The 26,495-nt window shown below is 42.2% G+C and overlaps 1 protein-coding gene across 1 annotated transcript in view; it reads right to left on the reverse strand.

Annotated features, from left to right (window-relative positions):
* Positions 1 to 807: 807 nt before the first annotated feature.
* The window catches only part of LOC120921201 (cytochrome c oxidase assembly protein COX16 homolog, mitochondrial), a 126,695-nt gene continuing 101,007 nt past the window's right edge, over positions 808 to 26,495 (reverse strand). The window contains exon 4 of the mRNA XM_040333922.1: positions 808 to 1,432. Within this exon, the coding sequence (XP_040189856.1) occupies positions 1,319 to 1,432 (114 nt within the window). The 3' untranslated portion in view covers positions 808 to 1,318. The remainder of the gene's footprint in view (positions 1,433 to 26,495) is intronic.

Below are 26,495 nucleotides of genomic sequence, written 5' to 3' on the forward strand. Positions count from 1 at the left end.
GATTCTTTGAGACTGGGGAATGCACAGACTCCTGGAAAGTTACACCCACTACATTCCCAGGAGTCTGTGCGGTGTAGGTTAGGAAGCATTAAGCACCTAGGTGCAGGAAGTGGGAAGATTAACTATTCTGCCTAGCAACAACACTTTGAAGGCATCGAAAAAAAAATGACTAATGACATTTTTTTAAAACTACTGATGTAATGTTATATTTATGGGTGGAACTCCACTTTAATATTTGTACCATTTGCACCAACATACAAACAGGATTAAATGCAGCACACTTAAAGGAGTTCTCTGACCTAAAACTTTTAACCCCCGCTGTGCCCGGGCTGTAAAACTATACAAAATAAACTTTCACTTACCTGCCTACGATCCCCCGTTGTTCCGATATCGCCGTCCCGTTCTCCGGTCCCGGTCTCTTCCGCTTCCTGTGTGTCGGTGACTCATAGTGCGCTCAGCCTATGAGCGGCCGCAGCAATGTCCCGTCGCGGCCGCTGATAGGCTGAGCGCACTATGAGTCACAGACACACAGGAAGCAGAAGAGACCGGGACCGGAGAACGGGACGGCGATATCGGAACAACGGGGGATCGTAGGCAGGTAAGTGAAAGTTTATTTTGTATAGTTTTAAAGCCCGGGCACAGCGGGGGTTAAAAGTTTTAGGTCAGAGAACTCCTTTAATGCATCAAATGCAATGGTACGAAAGCACTGTAATGGCTGATTATGAGTGATAGTTCTTTCTTATAGCTTAATTTACATAAATACTATTTTATGGTTCCTGCTGCAAGCACAAGACTTATAAAAGGCAATATGTTGCAAAACATCCTTTAATTTCCCGTACACTGTACACATTAAACACATTTTATCTGAATGTAGAAAGCAACTTTCATCATTTCCCTAACAATTTCTTTTTCTGCAGTGACTTCACTTCTGCACAGAAATCAATTTCCATGACTGGTCCTATGTGAAAGATTTAATATTCTATTTGCAGCAATCCGTTAGAGAAATCTAAAAAGAACTTGACAAGAAAGATAGCATAAAACAATGATTTAATATTAACGAGAATCTTGTGTCAGAAAACAATCAAAAAATCAGAGCTAGGCCTGCCACTTCATCAAGGTCCACCTGGTGGAAAGACAGACTCAAATGTCCAGGAGTGTTGAAGCATGCTCTTTATAGGAAGCCTGCGGACACTATAAGGCTCTCCTGCGCAAGGACTGTGAAATTGTAAGGACAAAGCAACGAAATGGAACATTATCCGCTTGTTTTGTCCTCTGAAGGCACCTTTGTAAAGGTTTTCAATGCTTTCTAACTCATTATTTATGTCTTCGTGCTGGTTTTTATCTTCTGTTGGTCTTGGTAAGATTTAGAGTCTTCCCATGGACGAGGTCCTCTTATGTTGTCCCATTCCTCAAATCTGTTGTCTCTTATTTTCTGAAAATAGAGAAACAAATAAGCTTAGAATAATCTATGAATCAGAAGCAATGATACATTCAGCATTGGGAATGGAATCTATAAATGCAAAGATAAAGGCAGTATTCACGGGGGGAAAAAAAAAACAAATTCACCATGAGCATTACAGAACCTCAAAGAAAACCTGTACCCGGACTATGTACGTTAAAGTATTTGCATGTTTTATTTTACAAGCAGTACATTGCCTTTAAAACAAGTCCTTATTTGCCTTTGTAGAAGCCCTCACTGGCCTTTGTATCTGTAGACACGAGGACATTTTTTTTACAAAGCTGCTGAAATAAAACTGAAAGTACTTTCTGCTATACGCAGCTGATGCTATTTTTCTGCACCCCAGTTCTTATGTTTTAGTGCAGGGGTCTCCATTCTAAACAAAGGGCCGGTTTATTGTCCTTCAGACTCTTGGAGGGTCGGACTTTGGCCAGCGGGAATGTACATTTTCCTGCCATCATACTAACATCATCGTTAGTAAACATCTGGTATTAGGGGGAGGAATAGTGCCCTATTATGCCCTATTGCTGGTATCATAGGGAGGAATAGTGCTCTATTAGTTGTGTCAGTGGGAGGAATGGTGCTCCATTGTCGGTGTCAGATGGCAGAATAGTGTCTCGCATCAGTGGGAGGGATAGTGCCCCAAGGGCCGGATAAAGGCAAGCAAAGGGCCACATCCAGCCCTCGGGCCGCAGTTTGGAGACCACTGTTTTAGTGCATAGATGAGTCATATGCACAAAAACAAAGGAACTGGGGTGCAAAAAAAATGTCAGCCGGTGCTTTGGACTGAGGAGTCAAATTGAGAAATATATGTAGCAGGAGGCAGTTTGGAGAGCAGTACAATAATGAGCTTCTGCAGGCAACAGTGAAGCATGGTGGAGGTTCCTTGCAAGTTTGGGGCTGCATTACTGCAAATGGAGTTGGAGATTTGGTCAGGAACAGTGGTGGAAAAAAAGGGGAAGCTCCGCTTGTTTGCTCCCCACCCTCCACTGCCACATTTGGCACCTTTTAGGGGAGAGCAGATACCTGTCAAAACCAGGTACCCGCTCACACATCCGGGTAAGATTGACACAATCGTTGTAAAGCGATCTACGCAACTTCTGGCTACTCCCCCTTTCCCCCTCCACTGCCTACTGGGAGACACACATGTACCAGAAGACAGCGGGACCATTCAGAAAGAGCAATGAGACTTGCGCATGTGTAGTAGGAATCAGGCTGTGAAGCCTCAAGGCTTCACTTTCCTGTTTCCCTTAGTGAAGATGCCGTCACCTACACCTGGAGCTGATGGACAGATCAGCTTAAGGGTGCCAACATCGCGGACTCCATGGACAGGCAAGTGTCCTTGCATTAAAAGTCAGTAGCTACAGTATTTGTAGGTGCCGATTTTGTTTTTTGTTTTCCCCAGGCTGGAACTCCTCATTAGGTACAATCTTCAGCGAAAGGAAGAACAAGGAGTCCTGGAAGTGATGGTTTGGCCCCCACAGAACTCTGATCTCAAGATCATGGAGTCTGTTTGGGATGAAGAGACAGAAGGATTTGAGGTTGCCTACAGCCACAGAGGATCTGTGGTTAGTTCACAAGATGTTTGGAACAACCTACCTGCCGACTTCCATTCAAAAACTGAATGTTACCTTAAATTTTACAATCATGTGAAAACATTTTTTTTTTCTGAACACAATTTGATTTCTGAAGTGACTCCATTTTTTTTGTGTGAACATTATCAACTCCAAGGCCAAGTTGACAGGTAACTTAAAACAGACTAGACCTTGATGGTACCTTGGCTGAATAAGGTACGTACTAAACTGTATGTAGAGCTAAAAACCTTTTTTTAGATTGGATAAACCCTGCCATGTTTTATAATTATTCTGGGGACAGTTAGAGAGAATTACAAAAAATTCCTTTACTGATAGTTTCACCAGACAGGAATCTGTAACAGTGACAGCAGTAAAAAATAGAAATGGGGTCCTAGCCTTCCCCTACTTTATTAAAACAAAAACTTTAATTTCTGTGTTGCTGTTGGAGATTTACCCTCCCCTTTTGTTGGGTGAAACAGCAGAAAATAATGTTTTGGCTTGTGACACATATTTAAGTTCAAATTTATCACCGACAGTCAGGATTCTGGAGAGAGTCATTTGAACAAAATTAAGGAGAGATACGGGGAACCTGGCAGGAACTGGCACATTTTTGTGTGACTAGATGAATTAAAACAAGAAATCCAGAAAATAAATGTTTATGTACGGACACCTGATAGCATTGTTTCTGAGGAAAAGTGTTCCTCCATTTTTGGTATTTATAACAAGCATCTGGGAGGATAATAATACAAAAAAAAAATGTAGATGCCCCGATGGAACAGCAAGTACAGGCATACCCCACTTTACGTACACTCGGGAGTACGAACATACCCGTGTCTCATAAGTACGGAGAGTGGCGTCACTATGGGGGTGCGGCCCACACCCAGGTGACACCAGGCCCACATATCCTAACAAGCAGGGCGCACTTCCAGGCACCGCTCCACTCAGGGCAGGCAGCCACTATTCAGTCTCACGTTCTCCACCAATGTCCTCGACTGGCCCCTCTGTCCTGCCCCATAAAATGCTGCTCAGTCCAGTGTCCTCCCCAGTTCTGGAACCCCTCAAGTCACCCCCATTACCTCCTTTTCACATAGCCCTCTGGTACATATGTCTGCTGGACAAACTTCCCCAACACTGGTGCAGGCTATGAGAGCCGGTTTCACAGAACGACGGAGGACACCTCAGGCTCGACTCCCAGCCCTGCCCCTTCCTGGAGATCTTTCTCAGAGAGCCCATGAAGTGAAGATGCGGCCTCCCATGCTGAAGCAACAATAAACCAGTGATGGGCAGCCGGCCGCAGCACTCTATGCTTTCTCATGAACTACAACAGCCAGGTGGAAGAGCCATAGCCAGACCATGCTGGCCGGAATCTACATCAACCTGACCCGGCACCATGGTCACGGTGAGTGAGACCACCCCACCTCCCCCGGGGATAGGGACCACCCCTGGGGATAAGGACCACCCCATCCTCCCCAGGGACAAGGACCTTGGGGAGCACTGAGAGGGAACCCAGGACTACAATGTCTCCAATTTTGGGGTTGGCCAGCTTGCCTAGGTAATCAGTTACGCCTATAAATGACTACTGCAATGCAGTACATGCATTTTTTAAGTGAAAAAAGCTATTGCTTCACTTTAAGTACATTTTTGTTTTACATACATGCTCTGGTCCTATTGTGTACTTAAAAGTAGGGTATGCCTGTATATAACTTAATGGACCTAGCTGCATTATATGGTAGGATTTACTTGGAACAGACATGAACTGGACACCACCTTCCACCCAGCAACTTAAAAGCCATGTTGAATATTAATCAGACTTGATAACAGAATTATATTTATGCAAAATAGGCTTGAAATAAAACATTCAATCCCTCAAAGGAAATGCTTATCTCCTTTGGAGTGACAGGCTAAAGTCACAAGTTAAACATATACTGTTTAAAGATACTAATCAGTTCTGTCTGGTATCTAGTATGGCACTTTTTAACTCACGTCTATTTCTGTGTTATTTTTTTGCCAAGTTATAGTCCTATGTCTGGGCTTTAAGATTATGTTCATGAAGATACTGTAAACTGTACAATAAGGTAGATGCTGGAAAGATATGTCAGATTGGGCTGTCATTCTCTATGGATTACAGTATCTAAGTCTTTACTTTGAAAATAAATTGGCACAGATGCTTTTTCACTTTTCTCTTTGTGACATCTTAAAGGATAACTGCACTGTTTGGAACATGTTACACTCGTATATAGGGTGCAACATGTTACTGTGCTCCAGTCCTCACAGCGCCCTAAACCCCCATTGTGACAGTCAATAGGGGATCCTATGCCTGCACCTGCAGTCACAGTTTGAAAACAGAGCAGCCATGCAGCTCCCCACACACATGGCCACATCATTCATTTTCAGATTTCTGTGAATGAACAGACTACAAATATGGTCAGCCATTATGGCTGACAGCTTGTAGTTCTCAATGAACTGCGAGGAAACTGGCGAGTGCACTCTTGCAGTTCATTGATCTTCATGCTCTCAGGTAACTGCTTGCGTGTATCAGAGGTACGGGCAGATAGCTATCCTGACAGTCTGCAGGAGCCAGACACTGCACCTGCCGTTTGCTGATCATGGGTGCAATGCTCTGCAGGCTCCCTAGAAAAAAAATGCCCATGTTTTTACCTGTTTAAGTTGAATTTTAACATCTTTAACCCATAGGGTCAGTGTAAAAAAAAAAATATTAGAAAAAAGAGTGTGATTTAAAGGTTGCATTAAATCTGAAATAAGCAAATATTGTCTAATCACAAGAGGTAAGGCTCCATTCACACCTGAGCCTATCAATTTACTGGTGTTCTTAAAAAAAAAATTGCAGCATTTTAAAAGCATTTTAGAAGCGTATTACAATCGTTTTACAGCTTTGTTTAGCTAATAGAAAGCAGTAGGGGGAGGGAAGGGAGACACAATTAGGGGTGGAAAGCTGCTATTTGAGCAGAAAACGCTCATAAAACACTCAAGAAACTCAAGAAAAGTCAGGTGTTTCTATTGAAGTCTGAGGCCAAAAATGCTTGTAATCTGCCAATAAGAAGCTCATGTACTCTTGAGCTTTGGGCGTTTTGATTCAGGTGACAGAACGCTCACATATGAACAGGGTTGATTGAAATGAAGGGGATTCGGTCTGTTAAGCGTTTTAGAGCTACAAGCTTCAAGCATAAAATCGCTCAGGTGTGAACAGGGCCTAAGGCCTAGTACACACGAGAGGATTTATCCGCGGATACGGTCCACCGGACCGTATCCGCGGATAAATCCTCTCGAGGATTTCCACGGATTTGGATCCGATGGAGTGTACTCACCATCGGATCGAAATCCGCACCGAAATCCCCTCGCGATGACGTGTCGCGCCGTCGCCGTGATGATGATGCGGCGACGTGCGCGACGCTGTGATAAAAGGAATTCCACGCATGCGTCGAATCATTACGACGCATGCGGGGGATCCCTTCGGACGGATCGATCCGGTGAGTCTGTACAGACCACCGGATCGATCCGCGGGAGCCAATTCAAGCGGATAGATTTGTAGACATGTCTACAAATTTTTATCTGCTGGAATTGGGAAATTTCCGCGGATAAATATCCGCAGGAATGTACACACCATAGAATCTATCCGCTGAAACCGATCCGCTGAGATTTTTCAGCGGATGGATTCTATCGTGTGTACGGGGCCTTAGTGTATTCTTACTTGAATCTGTGATCTTGTATGTTTTTTCCAGATCTGTGCAGTAATCCATTAAGAAACGTTTCCTTTGTGCCGTAACGTCCTGTAATCAAGACCATTTACTGCTGCTCTATAGAACATTACATTTTCCCTAGCAGCTACAAATGTGCCCTCTCATTGTTACTCTTTTAAAATTAGTCCTGCCAATGCCCCACAAGCTGGAAAATGAGGAGTTGGCTGAAATATTTCAGCACTGCATGGGACATTTGATGCAGGAGGATAATCAAGAATTCTTGCTATTGAGTGTTGAGGAAGAGAGCATCAAGAAAAGAGAGGGAAGGGACAAATGTCAGGAAGCAGCAATTGACATGGATGTTCCTGCAGCAGCAGCTTACTGCCAAGTGGGCAAGAGCAAAGAGACGAGTAGGGACTTGTAATGTGGAAGAACGTACCTGGGTGCCAGAGATTGTAGAGGAGGAATTGAAGGAGAGGCAAAACAGCAGTGAGTTAGGATTTTGTCCAGGGGTAGGGGGAGTTTGCAGAGGAATTGAAGGAGCATTAATCTTAATCCACCAGGTGGCATTGCCCCATAGGTACAGTGCACACCTATCCGTCCTGCTGCTCTACATACTGTAGCTCAGCAGTCTTGGCCATTTTAAACACATCTGCTGCTGACAGCACTATAGTATTGCACGGCTTCTATCAAGTGTGGTAAATCTACTAGTCAAAGAAAAAAATAAAAACAAATCACAGATCTCTCAATACCGCCCCACAGGGAACAAATAATATTGGAGGGGGTGCTGCGGAAAAAACTCTTGGCCACCTTTGCAGAGGCTTTTTTTCCCATGATAAAAACTGCCTAGCCTCTGCCTGTGAAATTGCCACCTAGTAAAAAAAAAAAGTCACTGTTTTATAGTCTAAAAAGTTACATAGAGCCGGAGTCTGTGACCCCAGAAGGAAGAGGGGCGAACATGGATGCGGCCTCAAGCGGGGACAGCAAGGGTTTTGTTTGCAGGTAAGGGTCACATAATGTGCTAGTATGCGATACATATTAGCACATAATGCTTTCACTTTGCAAGGAACAAAAAAAGGAAGTAAAACCCACCAGGGTTTACTTCCTCTTTAACTTTGAATGGGCTAAAACCGCACTGCATGAAAAGTGGTGAATGCACTACTTTTTAAAATGCACATACAAAAGTACAGTCCAATCCAGTACGAGCAGGTGCTGGCAAACAAACTTATTTTGGGGTGTCGTTAACTTTGTATTGCAACCTGCTCCAGATAGCAAATGGAGTATGTTTTGCATGCGATGTGACTCATTCATGTGCAGGCATAGAGTGAACAGGATCTTAAAGGGGAGTTCCAGGCTTTTCTTATGTTTATTAAAAGTCAGCAGCTACAAAAAGTGTAGCTGCTGGCTTTTAATAAACAGACACTTACCTGATCCACGGTCCAGCTCCGCTCCTCTCCCCCCTCTCTGGCCTGCGTCTTCATCCTTAGTGTGGGCACCCGGTCGTGACAGTTTTCGGCTTCACGGCCGGCACTCACTGCGCATGCCTGTCACGTGTCCCAGGTGATCGCCTACAGGGAGGGGCTGCCATAGGCGATATGATGTATCGCCAAAGCGGTTCCTGGGCGAAAGGAGGAAGTGAGACAGGAAGTCCCACTCCTACTGAAGCCCCCACTCCCCCCCCCAAAAATAATTACATGCCAAATGTACACGTACACACGACCGGATCTCCGCTGGAAACGGTCCGCTGGACCGTTTCCAGCAGAGATTCCTCCTCCGGATTTGGATCCGATGGCGTGTACACACCATCGGATCAAAATCCGTGCGGAATTCCTGTGCGGTGACGTGTCGCGCCATCGCCGCGACGATGACGCAGCGACTTGCGCGACGCTGGAAGCTAAGTACTTCTACGCATGCGTCGAATCATTACGACGCATGCGAGGGAGGGGAGCGGACGGATTGATCCGGTGAGTCTGTACAGACCACCGGATCAATCCGCTGGTCCCGATTCAAGCGGAAAGATTTCTTAGCATGCTAAGAAATTTCTATCCGCTTGAAATGGACCGGCCGGACGAATCTCCGTGGATAAATACCTGCTAGGACGTACAGACGACTGGATTTGTCCGCTGGAACTGATCCGCGGATCAATCCCAGCGGATAGATCCGGTCGTGTGTACAGGGCCTCAGAGGACTACAGAGTCACAACCATCTCTTTTATAAAGAAGAGGAGGTGGTGAGATTTCTGAAGGCTTGTCCTGATACAGTAGGGTGGGTATGTTTTTTATGCTACTGGTAGAACCAACGGATTAAAGCAGGCCCTATGGCCGGGTGCAGCCCTTTGCTTTCCTTTATCCAGTCCTTGAGCACTATTACTCCAACTGATACAAAACACTATTGTGTCAACTGACACCAATGATGGGGCATCATTTCTGCCACCTACACCAATAATGGATCACTATTCCTCCCAATGATACCAGTAATGGGGCACGATTCCTTCCCTAAATACCAAATGTGGCAATGTTTACTCCCACTGATGCCAGGAAAATGTCATCTCCCGCTGGCCACAGGCCGGCCCCCTTAAAGTGTGAAGGACAATAAACTGGCCCTCTGTTTAGAAAGTTTGGAGACTCGTGGGTCAAAGCAAAGCTGTAACATGATTACATTTTTAATATGGGTTTAGATGTGCTTTTACTTATGGTGTGGAAAGTAGGTTCTAACAGGTTAAGTAAACAGAGTATGACATGGGAGTAAGCCATTACCCACTCAAAAGCATTGGCTTATTCATCAGAGACTACTGCATTTTTTATGTAATAGCTTTATTCGTCACAAACAGCTGCCCAACACCTGTCTATACAATTATATTTAAAATGCTTCCAGCTTGTCCTCTCTGCTGGCATACCAAAGAGGAACAGAGGACAGCATATAACCTTCATCTTTAAATATCTGTGTTGTACTTAATGGCGTTTTACAACCTCGAGCATATATTCATAGGAACATAATAGAAATATGGTCACCCTCATGTATAACTTTATTGCCAAAGTAACTTGTTTCTTTTCTTTTCCTACGGGACCTGGTCAGACCTTTTATTTATTGGCAACAACAGATAAAGACCAGGACCACCGCCTGCTTTTTGATATTTCATCTAAGCTGCACACAAAAAAAAATATATAGGTTATAGAAAAATATCAAGATGAATTGGGATCATTAATAAAATATAAATGAAAAGATCAGAACACGGTGCCGCTTTTAAGTTTCAAACATATCTAATGGATTAAAATGAAAGGGAGAAAAAGCTTTTTCAAATAAAATTATATCTAAAGTGCAAGTAGGCTTTTATGTGAAGGAACATGCTGCACCATTTAGAAATGTCTATGCAAACGACTCATTCTATTCCACAAGGTTAAGGGCACTTTTCTCACTGTTGATCTTAGGTTGGCCATACATTAAGCAATTTGGCTTTCTTCAACCACGGGTACCATCAGACTAAAGAGCAACGTTGGCCATAGATGGATTGAAATTTGTCTGGTTCAGCAGGAATTGCCCAAATTTCGATCCATCATTGGGCAGGCTGGTTGTACTGAAGTCAATCAACTTCAGTACAACCAGCCTATCAGGTTTTTTCTGTGCGATTACTGCTGCTGGCTATATCTGACAAGGGGGCACTCTTTACGTCTAGAGGAAAAGAGATTTCACCTCCAAATACGGAAAGGTTTTTTCACAGTAAGAGCTGTGAAAATGTGGAACAGACTCCCTTCAGAGGTGGTTCTGGCCAGCTCAGTAGATTGCTTTAAGAAAGGCCTGGATTCTTTCCTAAATGTACATAAAATAACTGAGTACTAAGATTTGTAGGTAAAGTTGATCCAGGGTAAATCCGATTGCCTCTCGGGGGATCAGGAGGGAATTTTTTCCCCTGCTGTAGCAAATTGGATCATGCTCTGCTGGGGTTTTTTGCCTTCCTCTGGATCAACTGTGGGTATGGAGTTGGGTGTATGGGATTGTATTGTGTTTTTTATTTTGTTTGTTTATTTTTTTGTGGTTGAACTGGATGGACTTGTGTCTTTTTTCAACCTGACTAACTATTTAACTAACTAAGTAATCACTGTATTCTGATGGCGGAAAAACCTCTCGCTGTCAGAAAATAATAACGCAGTGAGAAGGATTCCACCATCAACACTGAATATGTTGATGGGGGAATCCCTCCCGCTGCGCTATTGTTTTCTGACAGCGAGAGGTTTCTCTGCCATCAGAATAGGATTACTGCTGCCGGATATAGCCAGCAGCAGTAATCGCACAGAAAAAACTCGATAGACTGGTTGTTCTGAAGTTGATTGATGGACTTCAATACTACCAGCCTGCCCATAGATCGATTGAAATTCGGGCAGTTCCTGCTGAACCAGCCGAATTTCAATCCATCTATGGCTGTCTTTACTTTTTAGTCTGAATTGTAGGAAACTAAATAAGGTGGGATGTTTTTTAAACCAAAGTGCAGCAAATGATAGTGCAAAACAGTAGTGATAAATTATTTACATTTGCTAGTAGATCTCAATTTGATTGAAATAGACCCTCCTAACTCTGCTTAGAAGTAGCACTGCACAAATATTAAATATTGCCATGATACATTTTTTTAGGGTGCTCACTGACAACGGAGACCATCTTAATGTGCAGGAATGATTTGACTCCCCGTCGGCACCTCAGCCTGCAGTAAGACATTAATATCTGACTAAAGTGTATTCCCTATTTTTGTGAAAACTGTTGTATCAGCTGATGAGGTGGCAACACCCCTCGAAAATGGTAATTTGGCAGTTGTCTGTGTGATACCCAAGATAGTGAGCTGCCATCATTCGAAGTAAAGTGTTGTTTTGTTTATTTGTGGCCATAGGAATTGTAAAATGAAAGAGCAGAAAAAGCAGTTATTTAGAACTATAATGGGCACCAACTTATTCAGGCAGGAGATGGTGTGACATCACTCTGGTGACATCAGGCAAAAGGAAGGATCAGGTCTTTACCTGTAGCGGTTTTCAAATCAAAGTGTCAATAAAAGTTGTTTCTTAAAGCATGACTGTTAGATTGCATACATAAAACTAATGTGATCCTTTCAGCCAAAAATACCTTCTGATGCACTAGCCAGCTATTGGATATACATGGAATCACAAGCACAGAAATGTCCTCTACCACTTGGCACAAGAGCCATACAGCCCCAAAGTCTATAACTGGTTCCCATCTCCGAATAAAGTTAATTATGAATGATGTAGGAGTGCTTATCTCAGCTGTACCATACTGACCTGTAGTTTGTAATGTTGAGGGTTTAGGACAGGGGTGACCAACCAGTGGCCCGCAGAGCCCTCTGATGTGGCCCGCGACCTCCTGCTCTGGAATGGTGGGTTGGCAAGCCCAGATCGCAGGTTGCCGACCCACCATAACACAGCATCAGTGTTGTGAATGAAGCTGGTGGTAGAGGAAGAAAGTGGCTGCGGAGCAGAGCCCCAAGTCGATGCTTCCTCTACAGCGCTGGCTTTTGCCACAGGCAGAGTCTATGGCAAGGTTCAGGTAACTCGCAGGATAGATGCAGGTGCACTATGCTGCACCCGCGGTGTGGATAAACCGCATCACATCAGTGTGAAAGCAGTCTTAGGCCCTTTTCACAAGATCAAATGGGACCCTCAATTCACCTCTATAGAGTGACAGATGTCCGTTTACACCCACTTTTCCCCAATTCGAAAAACAGAAGGGAATTTGTCCTCTTTTATCTGGGCAGATCGGAGGGCCTATAGAGGAGCTGTGACCTGTAATTTTCCCGCTCCGCTCATTGTGACCCGCGACTGGTTACCAAATTGCTTAAGTGGCCCTCGCTCTTCAAAAGATTGGGAACCCCTGGCTTAGGGGCTGTCCCCTATCAACAGAGGTATCCCAAAGGACATCTGGAGGAAGTAACTTCCCAAATGACCCCCAGAGGCAATCAATGTCAGTTCATAATCGCAACTCATTGATTCACTTTAGAAGCACTGACGAAGGAATGGGGGGGAGGGTGTTTGATCTTCCAAAATACACTGGAAATAGGCCCATGGGGTGTGCATGTGTCAAGTTGTAGAGGACGTCTCTGTGGTTGCAGTTCTATGCAAACAAAAACAATGGCCTGACAGGCAGCGTTCAGCAACTTCTTTAGAAGGTAAGTATTTTTGAGTCTTAGGCCTCACTGACAGATAGTGAGAATTTTGGGACGCTCACCCTCATGCTTTTAAAATTAGGACAAGTGGCTATGCCTGTATAGCCGCTGGTTCTGATAAGACTGATATGGGCTGCCTGCATGCAGCACCGGGCGGATCCAGAAGCGTAAAAAAATAGCCGATTCATCATGTGCGAGCCTCAGAACCTCTGTGAGGCCTAAAATAGAAAAAAGGCCCTGAGAGGAGCATACCTATTGTTTATGTGTATTCTAGAATTCGTACTTTAAGTTAAGACACAACATTAAAAAACTATACATTTTGGCATGCTGTAAAAAGAAATGTGCAATGTTTCTTAAGGTCACTTGTTCAGTCCACAAAGAGATTGCAAATATAATTTTAAATCTAGTGCAGTGTCACAGCTGGTTGTCTGGGATTACAGGCGTAGATGCAACTGAAACCATTGCAGAACTTCTGGTGATTAAGAGACATTTTGATTAACGCAAGAAAGGTACTAGCTTCCTTGTTGGCACCTTGCTTGACAAAGACTTATATAATATATATATATATATACTTTATATAAAATTCAACTCCAAAAAAAGGTTCAGTGAAATTATTTAATTAAATGTATATGCTAAAATAAGAGGCGAAGATTTCAAAATAGGAAGTTATGTTAAAACAGTGAGGTTTAAAATGCTACTGCATGCACCATGTGCTTTATTAACAATGGCCCTACCACACTATAATATATAAATTATAGTACAACTATACACAATGCCTAAAAAAACAAATATGCCACGCAGCAAAATATATATTTGTTTCCAATTGAGCCTCTATCATGTTAAAAGACTTACCTGTTGGGCCTGCCAGCCAGTGTAATCGGGTGACAACTATAACACTCTGCTTCTGAATTCAGGGCAGTGCTATCATCCTCACTTGGCTATGCCCAAAGAGCTGTAGTAAAAATTTGTCATGGTTGACAGCCAAACAAAGTGGAGAAAAATCAATGATTAAAAAAAAAAAAAAATCGCATTGTTTGATTTAAATCAGATTTTTTTAATTTTTATCAAATTTATTTTAATAAAATGCTTTTGTAGTATAAATCTATCTAAAGATAGTTTTCTATTTAACCAATTAAGCCCCGGACCATTTTGTTGTTAAAAGGATCAGCCCCCTTTTTGCGATTCGGCACTGCGTCACTTTAACTGACAATTGCACGGTCGTGCGACGAGGCTCCCAAACAAAATTGACGGCCTCCCCCCCCCCCCTACAAATAGAGCTTTCTTTTGGTGGTATATGATCACCTCTGCGGTTTTTATTTTTTGCGCTATAAACAAAAATAAAGCGACAATTTTGAAAAAAATTCTATATTTTTAACTTGTTGCTATAATAAATATCCCCCAAATATATATATATATATAAAAAAAAAATTACAAGCAGTTTAGGCCGATACGTATTCTTCTACATATTTTTATTTAAAAAATCGCAATAAGTGTTTATTGATTGGTTTGCGCAAAAGTTATACCGTCTACAAAATAGGAGATCGTTTTATGGCATTTTTTGAATTTTTTTTTTACTAGTAATGGCGGCGATCAGCAATTTTTATCGTGACTGCGACATTATGGCGGACACATCGGACACTTTTGACACTATTTTGGGACCATTGTCATTTTTACAGCGATCAGTGCTATAAAAATGCACTGATACTGTGAAAATTACACTGGCAGTGAAGGGGTTACCCTGTAGGGGGCGCTGAAGGGGTTAAGTGTGCCCTAAGGGAGTGATTCTTACTGTGTGGAGCGTGGCTTGGCATGTGACATCACTGATCGTTGTTCCCTATGACAGGGAACAGACGATCAGTGACAGTCTGACTAGGAAGTACGGGGAGAGGTTTGTTTACACCTACCTCTCCCTGCTCTTCATTGCTGTGACCCGATCGCGGGACACCGGCAGAAATCGGGTCCGCGGGTCCTGCGGTCACGGAGTACCCGACCGTGTCGCGAGAGCGCCGCCAGCGGTTCGCGTGCGACCCACGACTGTGCATATTAAAGGGGACTTACCTGTAACCTAAACTGTACCTGATCAGTGACAGTCTGACTAGGAAGCACAGGGTGAGGTTTGTTTACACTTACCTCTCCCTGTTCTTCCGCTCTGTGACCTGATCGCGGCCGAATGACTAACGGCATTCGTATCCTGGGAATACTCTACAGAAGGGGGGGGGGAGGGGGAGAGACCAAGCAATTAAATCAATAAAAAGAAAGGATTGCAGTGCACTCAGAATACCGGAAGCAATCACTACCCTCGACACCGGAAGATAAACAGCAGCAAAGGCTCGCTCATACTGCATTCCAACTGCCGGAAGTGGCCATCTCAATGCGCCAAATGACAACCAGAGACAGAGACCGATTTATAATGCGCTCCAGATACCGGAACTGGTCATACATTCGGCACTGGAAGGCACACACCGGCTGAAATGAATACCCACATGGGTAGGTCAAGGGGAGCAGGCAAATAAAATGGCTATACATAAAGCATTGTAATTGTTAAGGCAAAATGCTGTTATATATAAAATGAACCCAATGGTTCAAAAAAAATTAGGTATCAATTGATAAATAGAGATTAATCAGGGATATAAAAAAGAAGGGATAGTGTGTACGCATGGGCTTAAGGAACAGCAACCTCTTGTGGTAGTAAGTCAATGAGGTCGCTGGTCCCTAAGCCCATGTGTAAGGGTCAGTTATATCGGGTGTTGGTGACGGCTTTTACTTTCTTCGTCTCACTGAATTTTTTCAATTGTGGATTATGTTATGAACACTCTGACATCTTCACATTATTGAACTTTTACACATGAACGTTTTGTTTATTACTACCAATTTCTAGCACTACGCCTTTAACCCATGTTTTGTTTATTGTACCCAAAAATATTGTGTTAGCAGCTTTTTCTCCATTTATTTCCTTATTAGCACAACAAATGTGTTTTTTATTTGGACTCCAATACCCTAGAAGAGAAGGATAGGAGTGCTGTTATTGTTTAGGGGATTGTGGTGATGAGTCCTTTTGTATCAGTATATCTATAAAATCCCCTTTTTATAGGTTAGATGGAAAATATTAAAGGGTTAGTAAAGCAAATATTTTTTTCTTTTAAAATAACAAACATGTTATACTTACCTCCACTGTGCAGTTCGTTTTGCACAGAGTGGCCCCGATCCACGTCTTCTGGGGTCCCTCGGCAGCTATATCTGGTCCTCCCCGCAAGTACTGACCACAGTCATGCGAGAGAGCTCGCATGGAGGTGAGTAATTGCAGGCGCCCTCCCGTGATACAGCGAGCGGCCATAGCCGCTCACTGTATCACTCAGCCCCGCCCCTCTGCACGTCGCGTCACTGGATGTGATTGACAGCAGCGCCAGCCAATGGCTGCGCTGCCCTCAATCCATCCGCTCTAGCCAATCAGCGGCCAGGCTGAGCGGCAAAGAGGATCTCGGGACCGAGCACGGGACTTTCGAGGGGTCAGGTAAGTATAACGGGGGCTCGGGGACGGGCGGCAGCATCAGATGTTTTTTCACCTTAATGCATGGATTGCATTAAGGTGAAAACATTTTTTACTTTACAACTCCTTTAAGGCCGTGTACACACGATCGGTTAAACCGATGAGAACGGTCTGATGGACCGTTTTCATTGGTCCAAACCGATCGTGTGTGGGCACCATCGGTTATTTATCCATCGGTTAAAAAAAAGCCAACTGGTTAAAAATCCACGCTCAGAATCAAGTCGACGCATGCTTGGAAGCATTGAACTTAATTTTTTTCAGCACATTGTTGTGTTTTACGTCACCGCGTTCTGACACGATCGTTTTTCTAACCGATGGTGTGTAGGCATGACTGACCATCAGTCAGCTTCATCGGTTAACCGATGAAAACGGTCCATCAGACCGTTTTCATCGGATGGACCGAATGTGTGTATAGGGCTTAAGAGTTAAAAGCCCATTAGTATTCTGCACATCCAACTACCTCACATACACAAAAATAAAACCAATCTACTGTGTCAAAAAACCTACAAAAGCACCTTTATAAACACGCATAAATGTCTTACTTTGTCGTGCTCCTTAGGTGACAAACTGTACATTCCTTACAATCTGTTTTACATGTCCTCAGCCCAGGAACAAATCATCTTCATTAGTCTTAGCACGGCTGATAGAAAGAGTGATGATGGCTTAGACAAATGGTGTCTCCAATGAGTACATTTGTGTGCTAGGAATACGAGAGTGAGCTGCAGAAACAGGTATGCCTGCCGACTCAGAGCCTGGAACTATGATCCTGAAGATATGACTCTAGATTAACACAAATGGTGTTTTACTTCCACTGCCTTTGTCTGCATGCTAAACATCTTAAAAGTCAAATTGGAACTCCTGCCTGCCCGATCTCCTGTCTATTACTGAGGCGGACAAGGCTGCAATTATTTATATGCTTCTAGTTCTACTGTTCTATGGAAACTGTTCATGAAAATGGGCACTAAATTATGTAAAATATTACCCGTTTTCGTTTCAATTGGGAAATTAAAAGGCATATTTTTTTCCTTTGCTGCAAAGCAGAACATTTTGGAGCCCTCAAATTACCTGCAATTTTCGACTGCCACGCCTTGGTTTGAGAAAGTAAGAAGACTTATGTAGCAGAGAATTATATACAGATTGACATATTTGTTTAAAAAAAAAAAAAATCTAAATGTACCCCTTTCTGTTTGAGGCTTGTAAATTGCAAATTTTCAATAAAAATATTTGAAGAAAAAAAAAAAAGCATTTTGTTTAAAAACAACTTTATCTTGGATACAAGGGAACGATAAATAGGAGTGGCCTTAAAATGATATTCTCACAGTACTGCCAGTAGCATCATGAAGTTTACATTTAAAAGTTGTGCCAGTTTCCAGTCTACAAGAAAAGCTGGCTCAGTTAAAGGACCGGGTCTTATTATAGTAGAATAAGGGACTTGCATATTGGTGGGCTACATCATTAGCTTCCATTTGCATTGGAATGCACCACTATTTTCGGCAAACCCTGCTGCTTTTTTTTTCTTTGCCACCCAGGCCACTTTTGACACTTCCCTCCTACATGTAAAAAAATCATAATTTTTTTTGCTTGAAAATTACTCAGAACCCCCAAACATTAGGTAATAAGGACACCCTAAAGAAAAAAAAATGGTGCACTTATTATGTTACATGGAATTTGCGCAGCAATTTTTCAAACAGGTTTTTTTTGGTAAGAAACTGGTTCATGAAAAAAAAAAAACACACACACTAAAGTTAGCCCGATTTTTTTGTAAAATGTGAAATACGATACCCCGAGTAAATAGATACCCAACATGTCACGCTTTAAAATTGCACACACTCATGGAATGCTGCCAAACTTCAGTTCTTAAACGTCTCTGGGGTGGTTATTTGAAGGACAACCAAGGCTGGGGCCATACATGGTCGAATTTTGAAAGAATTTTCTTTTGAAAATCAGAAATTTTGTGCATTTTGTGATCCGATGGTGCCACCATTGATTTCAAAATTCGACCAACCAAGCCTTCAATTTCACCTCAAGTTGTTGTAGAAAAGAATTGTCGTGGCTGGGAATTTTCTTTTCTTTCTGGGAATTTTCTTTTCTTGCACTCATGCCCGATTACTTAAATTAGATGGCCGCACTAATGGTGTGAAATTCGAACAATTCTTAGATAAGATTTTTGAAATTTAACCCATGTATGGCCCGCCTAAGGACAATAAAAATGTTGTCTTCCGCCTGTTGGAGAAGGCTCTGTTCTGCAGCTTCTATTCATATAAAAGTGTATTGGAGCTAAGGGGCATGCACATAATAGGAGGATCAGATAGGAAATGGGCTTGTGCATTCCCTCAACAAAGGGGATCTCTGCTTTATTTGTTTCATAAACAACATCTAAAAAGGTATAGTTATTGACTGCCCTGTTGATACCAACCTTTACCTGGGAACTTCTTCTCATACATTAATCAATGTAGTTATAAAATGAACAAAGACTTATGGTAAACCTTGTTATTAACCGCTTAACGACGCGCCGCAGTACATTTACTGTGGCAGGTCAGCTCGTAGAGGCACAGTCACGTACCTGTACATCGCAGCTTACTTCCAGGTCTGCACACGCATGCGCACAGGCCCAGAAGACTTTTCTGCCATTCGCTGCAGCGCAAGCCAATCAACAGGTCTCGGACAATGATTTATGGCCGGCACCTGCTGATCAACTCAGCAAATGAAGCAGAACAGAGCCCTGTGTCGGTTAACAGCCACGATGTGCAGTTTTTTTTCTCACCTGCAAGGCAGGGAGTAAAAATCGATACGTTGCTTAGCAAAACACCAGATTGCCACCATTAGTAGTATAAAAACAAAAAAAATCCATTATCTATACCAGTTTGTATACGTTCTAACTTTCACACAAACCAACCAATCAATTTACACTTTTTACCAAATACATTTTGGCCAAAATTGATGTTTTAAAACAGAACATAAAAATTTTTTTTTTTTTTTCAAAAAATCTTGGTCTTTTTTTTTTTTTTATTGTAAAAAGTAAAGTATTTGATCACCCAGTGGTGATCTAATACCACCAAAAGAAAGCTCTATTTGTGTGAAAAAAATTAAACATTTTGTTTGGGTACATCAATGCATGACCACGAAAATCACCACTTAAAGTAACACAGTGCCAAACTGCAAAAATGGCCTGGTCATGAAGGGGGTAGAATCTTTCGGAGTTCAAGTGGTAAACGTGACCAGTCTTAAAATCTTCCTGAGCTGAGAACAGTACTAAAGTGTAGATAATTTGCCCTTGAATGGTAGGTTCAGGTTTTACATGGGGTCAAGCACTTCTGCCCTGCTATTTAAAGCGGAGTTCCGGCCAAAATTTCACTTTTTAAATATAAATACTCCTGTAATACACAAGCTTAATGTATTCTAGTAAAGTTAGTCTGTAAACTAAGGTCCGTTTTGTTAGGTTGTTACAGCATTTAGACACTTTAAAAAATAGAAATTGACTGGGGCCATCTTAAGTGTGGGCATCATGAAGCCAGACTGTATGACTTCCTGGATTTCAGCCTTGCAGATCTCGAACATGCTCAGTGCTGCACAAGCAGTGTCAGATCAGGTTTCAGCACCTGTGCTGTCCAAGTCACATAATTCTTTGAGACTGGGGAGTGCACAGACTTCTGGAAAGTTACACCCACTACATTCCCAGGAGTCTGTGCGGTGTAGGTTAGGAAGCATTAAGCACCTAGGTGCAGGAAGTGGGAAGATTAACTATTCTGCCTAGCAACAACACTTTGAAGGCATCTAAAAAAAATAATTGTTTTCGTAAAGGACTATTGACATTTTTTTAAAACTACTGATGTAATGTTATATTTATGGGTGGAACTCCACTTTAATTATCATAAGCTAGAACTTTTGTGAGTGGTAGAGTTTACTACAAAGTGTACAGAATCTGTTACTGAGTAGCATATTCCTCCTTGTCTCTTTAACCAAGAGTACAGCATTGCTTCTATTACATGTCAGCCGCTGTCCCCCTAACTTTACAATTGTAAAGTTCAAAATTATCCTTTTGCATTTAGCTTATGCAAGTATTTTCTCTACATTTACTTTCACCTTTACAATCACTGGGTAGCAGCATGCATACAAGAGCTATGTGCACCATGGGAATTGTACTTGCTACTTGCAAGACTTTTCTTTCATTGCCGCTGTGTCCTTTGCAGTGTTCCAAAGCACTGATGACTAGTCAGGAAATGAAATGCAAATACACAATCCATCAGCTTGACGAAAGGTAGACTTGGATCTCGAAAGCAGTGCAGCATTATTTTTGATTCAGGGAAGGACAAAACAACAGCTATGACTACTCTGTGATTTAACGGCACTCTGATCTCAAATTTTCTTTGCTTAATTGTGTCTAGCATAAATATATAAAGATATGCATTAGAGGATCCTATACATCAACTGGAAAATAAACCATATTAATTTGACCAAACAAACAGGGGGTGCTGCTCAAGGCTCCAGCAGGGTACTCGCCTGTAGTACACCACTGCGAGTGCTGACTAGGACAGAGCTCATCCCCGCTCCAATCATATAAGAAACAAAAGGGTCCCATGTGCTGCCGCGTACACACGATCATTTATCGGCATGAAAAAAACGTTGTTTTAAAAAAATGGCATTTAAAATGATCGTGTGTGGGCTTCACATCATTTTTCGGCTTCTGAAAAACGACAACATTAATTTTCGAACATGCTGCATTTTTTAACGACGTCTTAAACAATGTCGTTTTTCGGGTTGTAAAAAATGATCGTGTGTGGGCTAAAACGACGTTAAAAACCTGTGCATGCTCATAAGCAAGTTATGAGATGGGAGCGCTCGTTCTAGTAAAACTACCGTTCATAATGGAGTAAGCACATTCATCACGCTGTAACAGACAGAAAAGCGCAAATTGTCTTTTACTAACACAAAATCAGCTAAAGCAGCCCCACGGGTGGCGTCATCCGCATGGAACTTCCCCTTTATAATGCCGCTGTACGTGTTGTACGTCACCACGCTTTGCTAGAGCATTTTTTAAAAATGATGGTGTGTGGGCAACGTCGTTTTTAACGATGAAGTTGGAAAAACTTTGTTTTTTCTACATCCCAAAGTTTTTTTCATGCCGAAAAATGATCGTGTGTACGCGACATAAGACCCTGTGGATATAAAAAATGACAGCCTCGGAATGGGCTCCAGTCAAGCCACACCCCCAATGCGTTTCACTGAACCCACGGAGCTTAAGCATGGTGGATCCCTGCGATTTAGCGCCAGGGCGGAGTAAAACATGTTGGGAGTGTGGCTTGGCTATGCATGGCCACACTAAAAGCAAATTAACAGCTATTGATGATGTAGAGCCCCTTTAGCCTCTCATATGATATACTGTACATGTTAAGTCAAAACTTTATTTTACTATCAGGGAAAAGCTAAAACCCATGCCAGTTAATTTTACATGTTTCATCAGGGTTGACATCATACGAGCCCTGATCACGTCAACAGTGACAATACATGTTGGGCGAAGTCTAGCGATTGCTGTGACAGGAAGGTACACTGTGTTTCGCAGGTTGGAAGAGATCTGGGACTAACCAGTAGCTTTACAGAGTGAGACGAAGGCAGCGCCTCTTCTTCCCTAATGCTTTTGCACTTTAGATGGACAATATTACTCTGTCATCATGTGAATGTATTATCTCCATTTTTATGATATACCGTATATACTCAAGTATAAGCCGACCCGAATATAACCCGAGGCACCTAATTTTACCACAAAAAAATGGGGAAACTTATTGACTCGGGTATAAGCCTAGGGTGTCCATCTGTGTGCCTCACTTTGCCTCACCGTGTCAATGTGCATGCCTCACTGTGTCCATGACTAGACTGACGTTTAACATGGGAGTCTATGGAAGGGGTGCCCGGCTTTGAAAAATCAGACAACAAACTTTGCACACTTGTAGAGGAGAAATGGGGCTACATGTGTGCTGGGTCCCCAAAGTCCGGGAGATCAGGCGCAAAAAGGTGACTCGAGTATAAGCCGAGGGGGACATTTTCAGCACAAAAAAGCGTGCTGAAAAACTTGGCTTATACTCAAGTATATATGGTAAGTGTTTTCTACAGAGAGCACTATCTGTTTTCTTTCTGAGCTTCTCTGTCTGCTATATGCCTGATTGATTGGATCTATTAAGGAATGCTTAAAGTGAAACTTTACCCATAACAACTTGATAAAAAGTAATGTTCTTTAGCAAGGAATACACATTCCACATTATTAATTATACTACCAATATTAGTGTGTGCTGTAAATTGCCTCCAGCAGTGCTCCTGTTTCTTGTTGCTGGAGGCTGCCATTTTGCTGAAGCCCAGAGCCCCTGAACAGCAGTAAATCCGTCAGTAGATCAGCCTCTAGTGGCTCTAATTTTTGGCACAATGCCAAAAACAGAGAGCAACCAGCATGTGTAGAGCAGGGTGATACAGTGTATTACTGGATTTTAAACTGCACGGGCCCCCTTTTTTAATGTTTTACATAACTATGCCCAAAAAATTAGCCAGCATGAAGTGATTTAGCAGGACTTAAGTCAGAAATTACTTTGACCCTTACCTTAGGATTTAAAGGGGACGCATGCTTGAGATCGTTGGGTAGGGAGTGCCCAAAGGGGAAGGTGAAAGTTTCACGGAAGCAGTGCACATTATCACTTTAGGCATATGATATCTTGACTAATTTATCATGAAATATTGAATTTATCAGTATCAGTTTGTACTGGTTTGGCACTGAATCGCTAGAGTGGTTATGTTTTGTATTTTATCATTTTAATGTAATATATATAATATACATATACAGTAAAACCTTGGATTGCAAGCATAATTTGTTCTGGAAACATGCTTGTAATCCAAAGCACTCTTATATCAAAGCAAATTTTCCCATAAGAAATAATTGAAACTCAGATGATTTGTTCCACAACCATGTATTCATAAATCCTTCAGTTTATAGTCCATATAAAAAGATTACAGCAATGTGATAGGTTGTGTAACCATAAAAGGTCCATCCACAAATGGAAGCCTCCACAAGGGGGTTAGAACCAAAATCCAGCAGGAACTACAGAGTATAAAAGAGAAGAGAGGCGCCTCCAAGTGTAGCAATATGGTTACATTTAATGAAGGTACAACATTTAGCAACTTACATGGTTGATGATTAAAAGAGGCAGGCTTTTGGGGTAAAGCTGTCCACATAGACCATCCCCCCGCACTGCTGGCTCTCACTGCTCTCAGTCTGCAATCGTGACCAGGAAGACTACCCTGCAGTAGAGCGATCTGAAAGTGAGGCTTGAACCGCTCGTGGAGCGCAGCATGGAAGGGATGATGGCAGTGCTGAGGGTGGTCTATGTGGACAGCTTTACCCCAGATACTTAGATGTGTCTCGTTTAATCATCAACCATGTGAGTTGCTAAATGTTGTACCTTCATTAAATGTAACCATATTGCTACACTTAGAGGCGCTTCTCTTCTCCTTTATACTCAGTTGTGACATGACGCTACTTGTATATCAAGACATCGCTTGTATATCAAGTCAAAATGTATTTAAAAATGTTGCTCGTCTTGCAAAACGCTATCAAACCAAGTTGCTCTCAAACCAAGGTTTTACTGTAATATCATCAGCCAGAGATACAGAACATTAGTCTGCCTATGTAAACAAGGCAGATTGCCGTTCTGACAGGAGGGAAGTCATGGATACTGTGTCTCTGCAAAGCAGGGAATAGGATCCATGTCTTCCCTTAGTAAAAGCACCTCCCACAGTTTAATAAAACACTGTCTAGGTGCACAGGTAACCCAAGATTGCCCCTGATGTTAACCTTTTCCCAGCCAGTGTCATTGGTACAGTGATGGTGCATATTTTTAGCACTGGTCACTGTATTAGTGTCACTGGTCCCTTAAGTGTCAGAATGTCTGCCGCAATATTGCAGCCCCACTATAAGTCTCTGATCAGTGCCATTACTAGTAAAAAAAAAAATATAGCATTTACAAACTATTGTAACTTTTGCGCAAACCAATATATGCTTATGGAATTGTTTTTTAACAGAAAATATGTAGCAGAATACATATTGGCTTTAATTGATGAAGAAATTAGATTTTTTTATAGGATATGTTTTATAGTAGAAAGTAAAAAAAATATTTGTTTATATCGCAAAAAAACAACAACGCAGAGGTGATCAAATACCACCAAAATAAAGCTCTATTTGTGGGGGGAAAAAAAAACATTGCAAAAAATAACCCGATCATGAAGGAGGGTAAATGTGGAATAGACTCCCTCAAGAACTGGTTCTGGCCAGTTCAATAGATCATTTAAAAAACTAAAAAAAGAGCTTGATGCATTCCTAAATGCTCAAAACATAATATTAATATTTAGAGTTAATATCGACAGGGTAGCTGATACAGAAAATATCCGATTGCCTCATTGTGGATCAGGAAGGATTCTCCCCCCCCCCCCCCCCCCCCCACACACTAGACTGAATAGAATCATGCGATATTGGGATTATTTTGGGCTACATTTGGATCAAATGTGGAAGTAGGAGAAGCATACAATTAGGTCCACATATGTTTGGACACAGGCACAATTTTCATCCTTTTGGCTCTATATGCCACCAGAATAAAATGAAAACTAAACAATCCAAATGAATGAATTTGAAGTGCAAACTTTCAGCTTTAATCCAAGGGGTTGAATATAAATATCAAGTGCTCAATTAGGTTGAGAGCAGGTGATTAACTCGGCCATTGCAGAATATTCCACTTCTTTACTTTCAAAAGTTCCTGGGTTGCTTTTGCAGTGTATTTTGGATCATTGTCAGTCTGAACTGTGAAGCACCGTCCAATCGATTTTGCTGCATTTGGCTGAGTCTGGGCTGACAGTATATCTGCAGAATTCATCCGGCTGCTTCTGTGATCTGTCATCAATAAACACAAATGACCCAGTACCACTGGAAGCCAGGCATGCCCATGTCATCACACTGCCTTCATCATGTTTTACATAGTTGTGTGCTTTGGATCATGATATTCCAAGCCTTCTCCACACTTTTTTTTCCAGTCATTCTGGTACAGATTAATCTTTTGGCAGTGTGGGCAGGTGCCAAGTCCTGCTGAAAAATGAAATCAGCCAAAAAGCGGGTCAGCAGAGGGAAGCATGAAGTGATCTAGGATTTCCTGGTAGAGGGCTGCACTGACTGGCAGATTACATGGCTCCCCAAATCATCACTGACTGTGGAAACTTCACACTGAACCTCCTGCAAATTGGATTCTGTGACTCTCTACTCTTCCTCCAGACTTTGGGACCTTGATTTCCAAATCAAAGACAAAATTTACTTTCATCTGAAAAGAGGACTTTGGATCACAGAGCAACAGTCCATTCCTTTTTTTCCTCAGCCCAGGTAAGACACTTCTGATGTTGTATCTGGTTCAGGAGAGGCTTGACACAAGCCCATGTCCTGAATATGTCTGTGCGTGATGGCTATTAAAGCACTGACACTATCCGTAATCCACTCCTTGTGAATCTCCCACAAATTCCTGAATGGCCTTTGCGTCACAATCCTCTCAAGGCTATGGTTATTGCTGTTGCTTATGCACCTTTTTCTACCACACCCTTTTTCTTCCACTCAACTTTCCATTAATATTATTGGATACAGCACTTTGTGAACAGCCAGTTTTGCAATGACCTTTTGTGACATACCCTCCTTGTGGAGGGTGTCAATGACTGTCTTCTGGACAACTGACAAGTCGGCAATCTTCCTCATGATTGTGTAACATACTGAACCAGACTGAGAGACCATTTAAAGGCTTAGGAAACCTTTACAGATGTTTTGAGTTAATTAGCTGATTAGAGTGTGACACCATGAGTCTACAATACTGAACTTTTTCACAATACTTTAATTTTCTGAGATACTGAATTTGTGTTTCCACTAGCTGTAAGCCATAATTATCAAAATTCAAAGAAAGAAATGCTTGAAATAGATCACTCTGTGTGTAATGCATCTATATAATGCATTGTATATGTGGATTTGGCAGTTGGGACCTGGGGATTCTAT

This window comes from Rana temporaria, chromosome 13 (assembly GCF_905171775.1).
Source record: "Rana temporaria chromosome 13, aRanTem1.1, whole genome shotgun sequence".
Taxonomy (NCBI): Eukaryota; Metazoa; Chordata; class Amphibia; order Anura; family Ranidae; genus Rana; species Rana temporaria.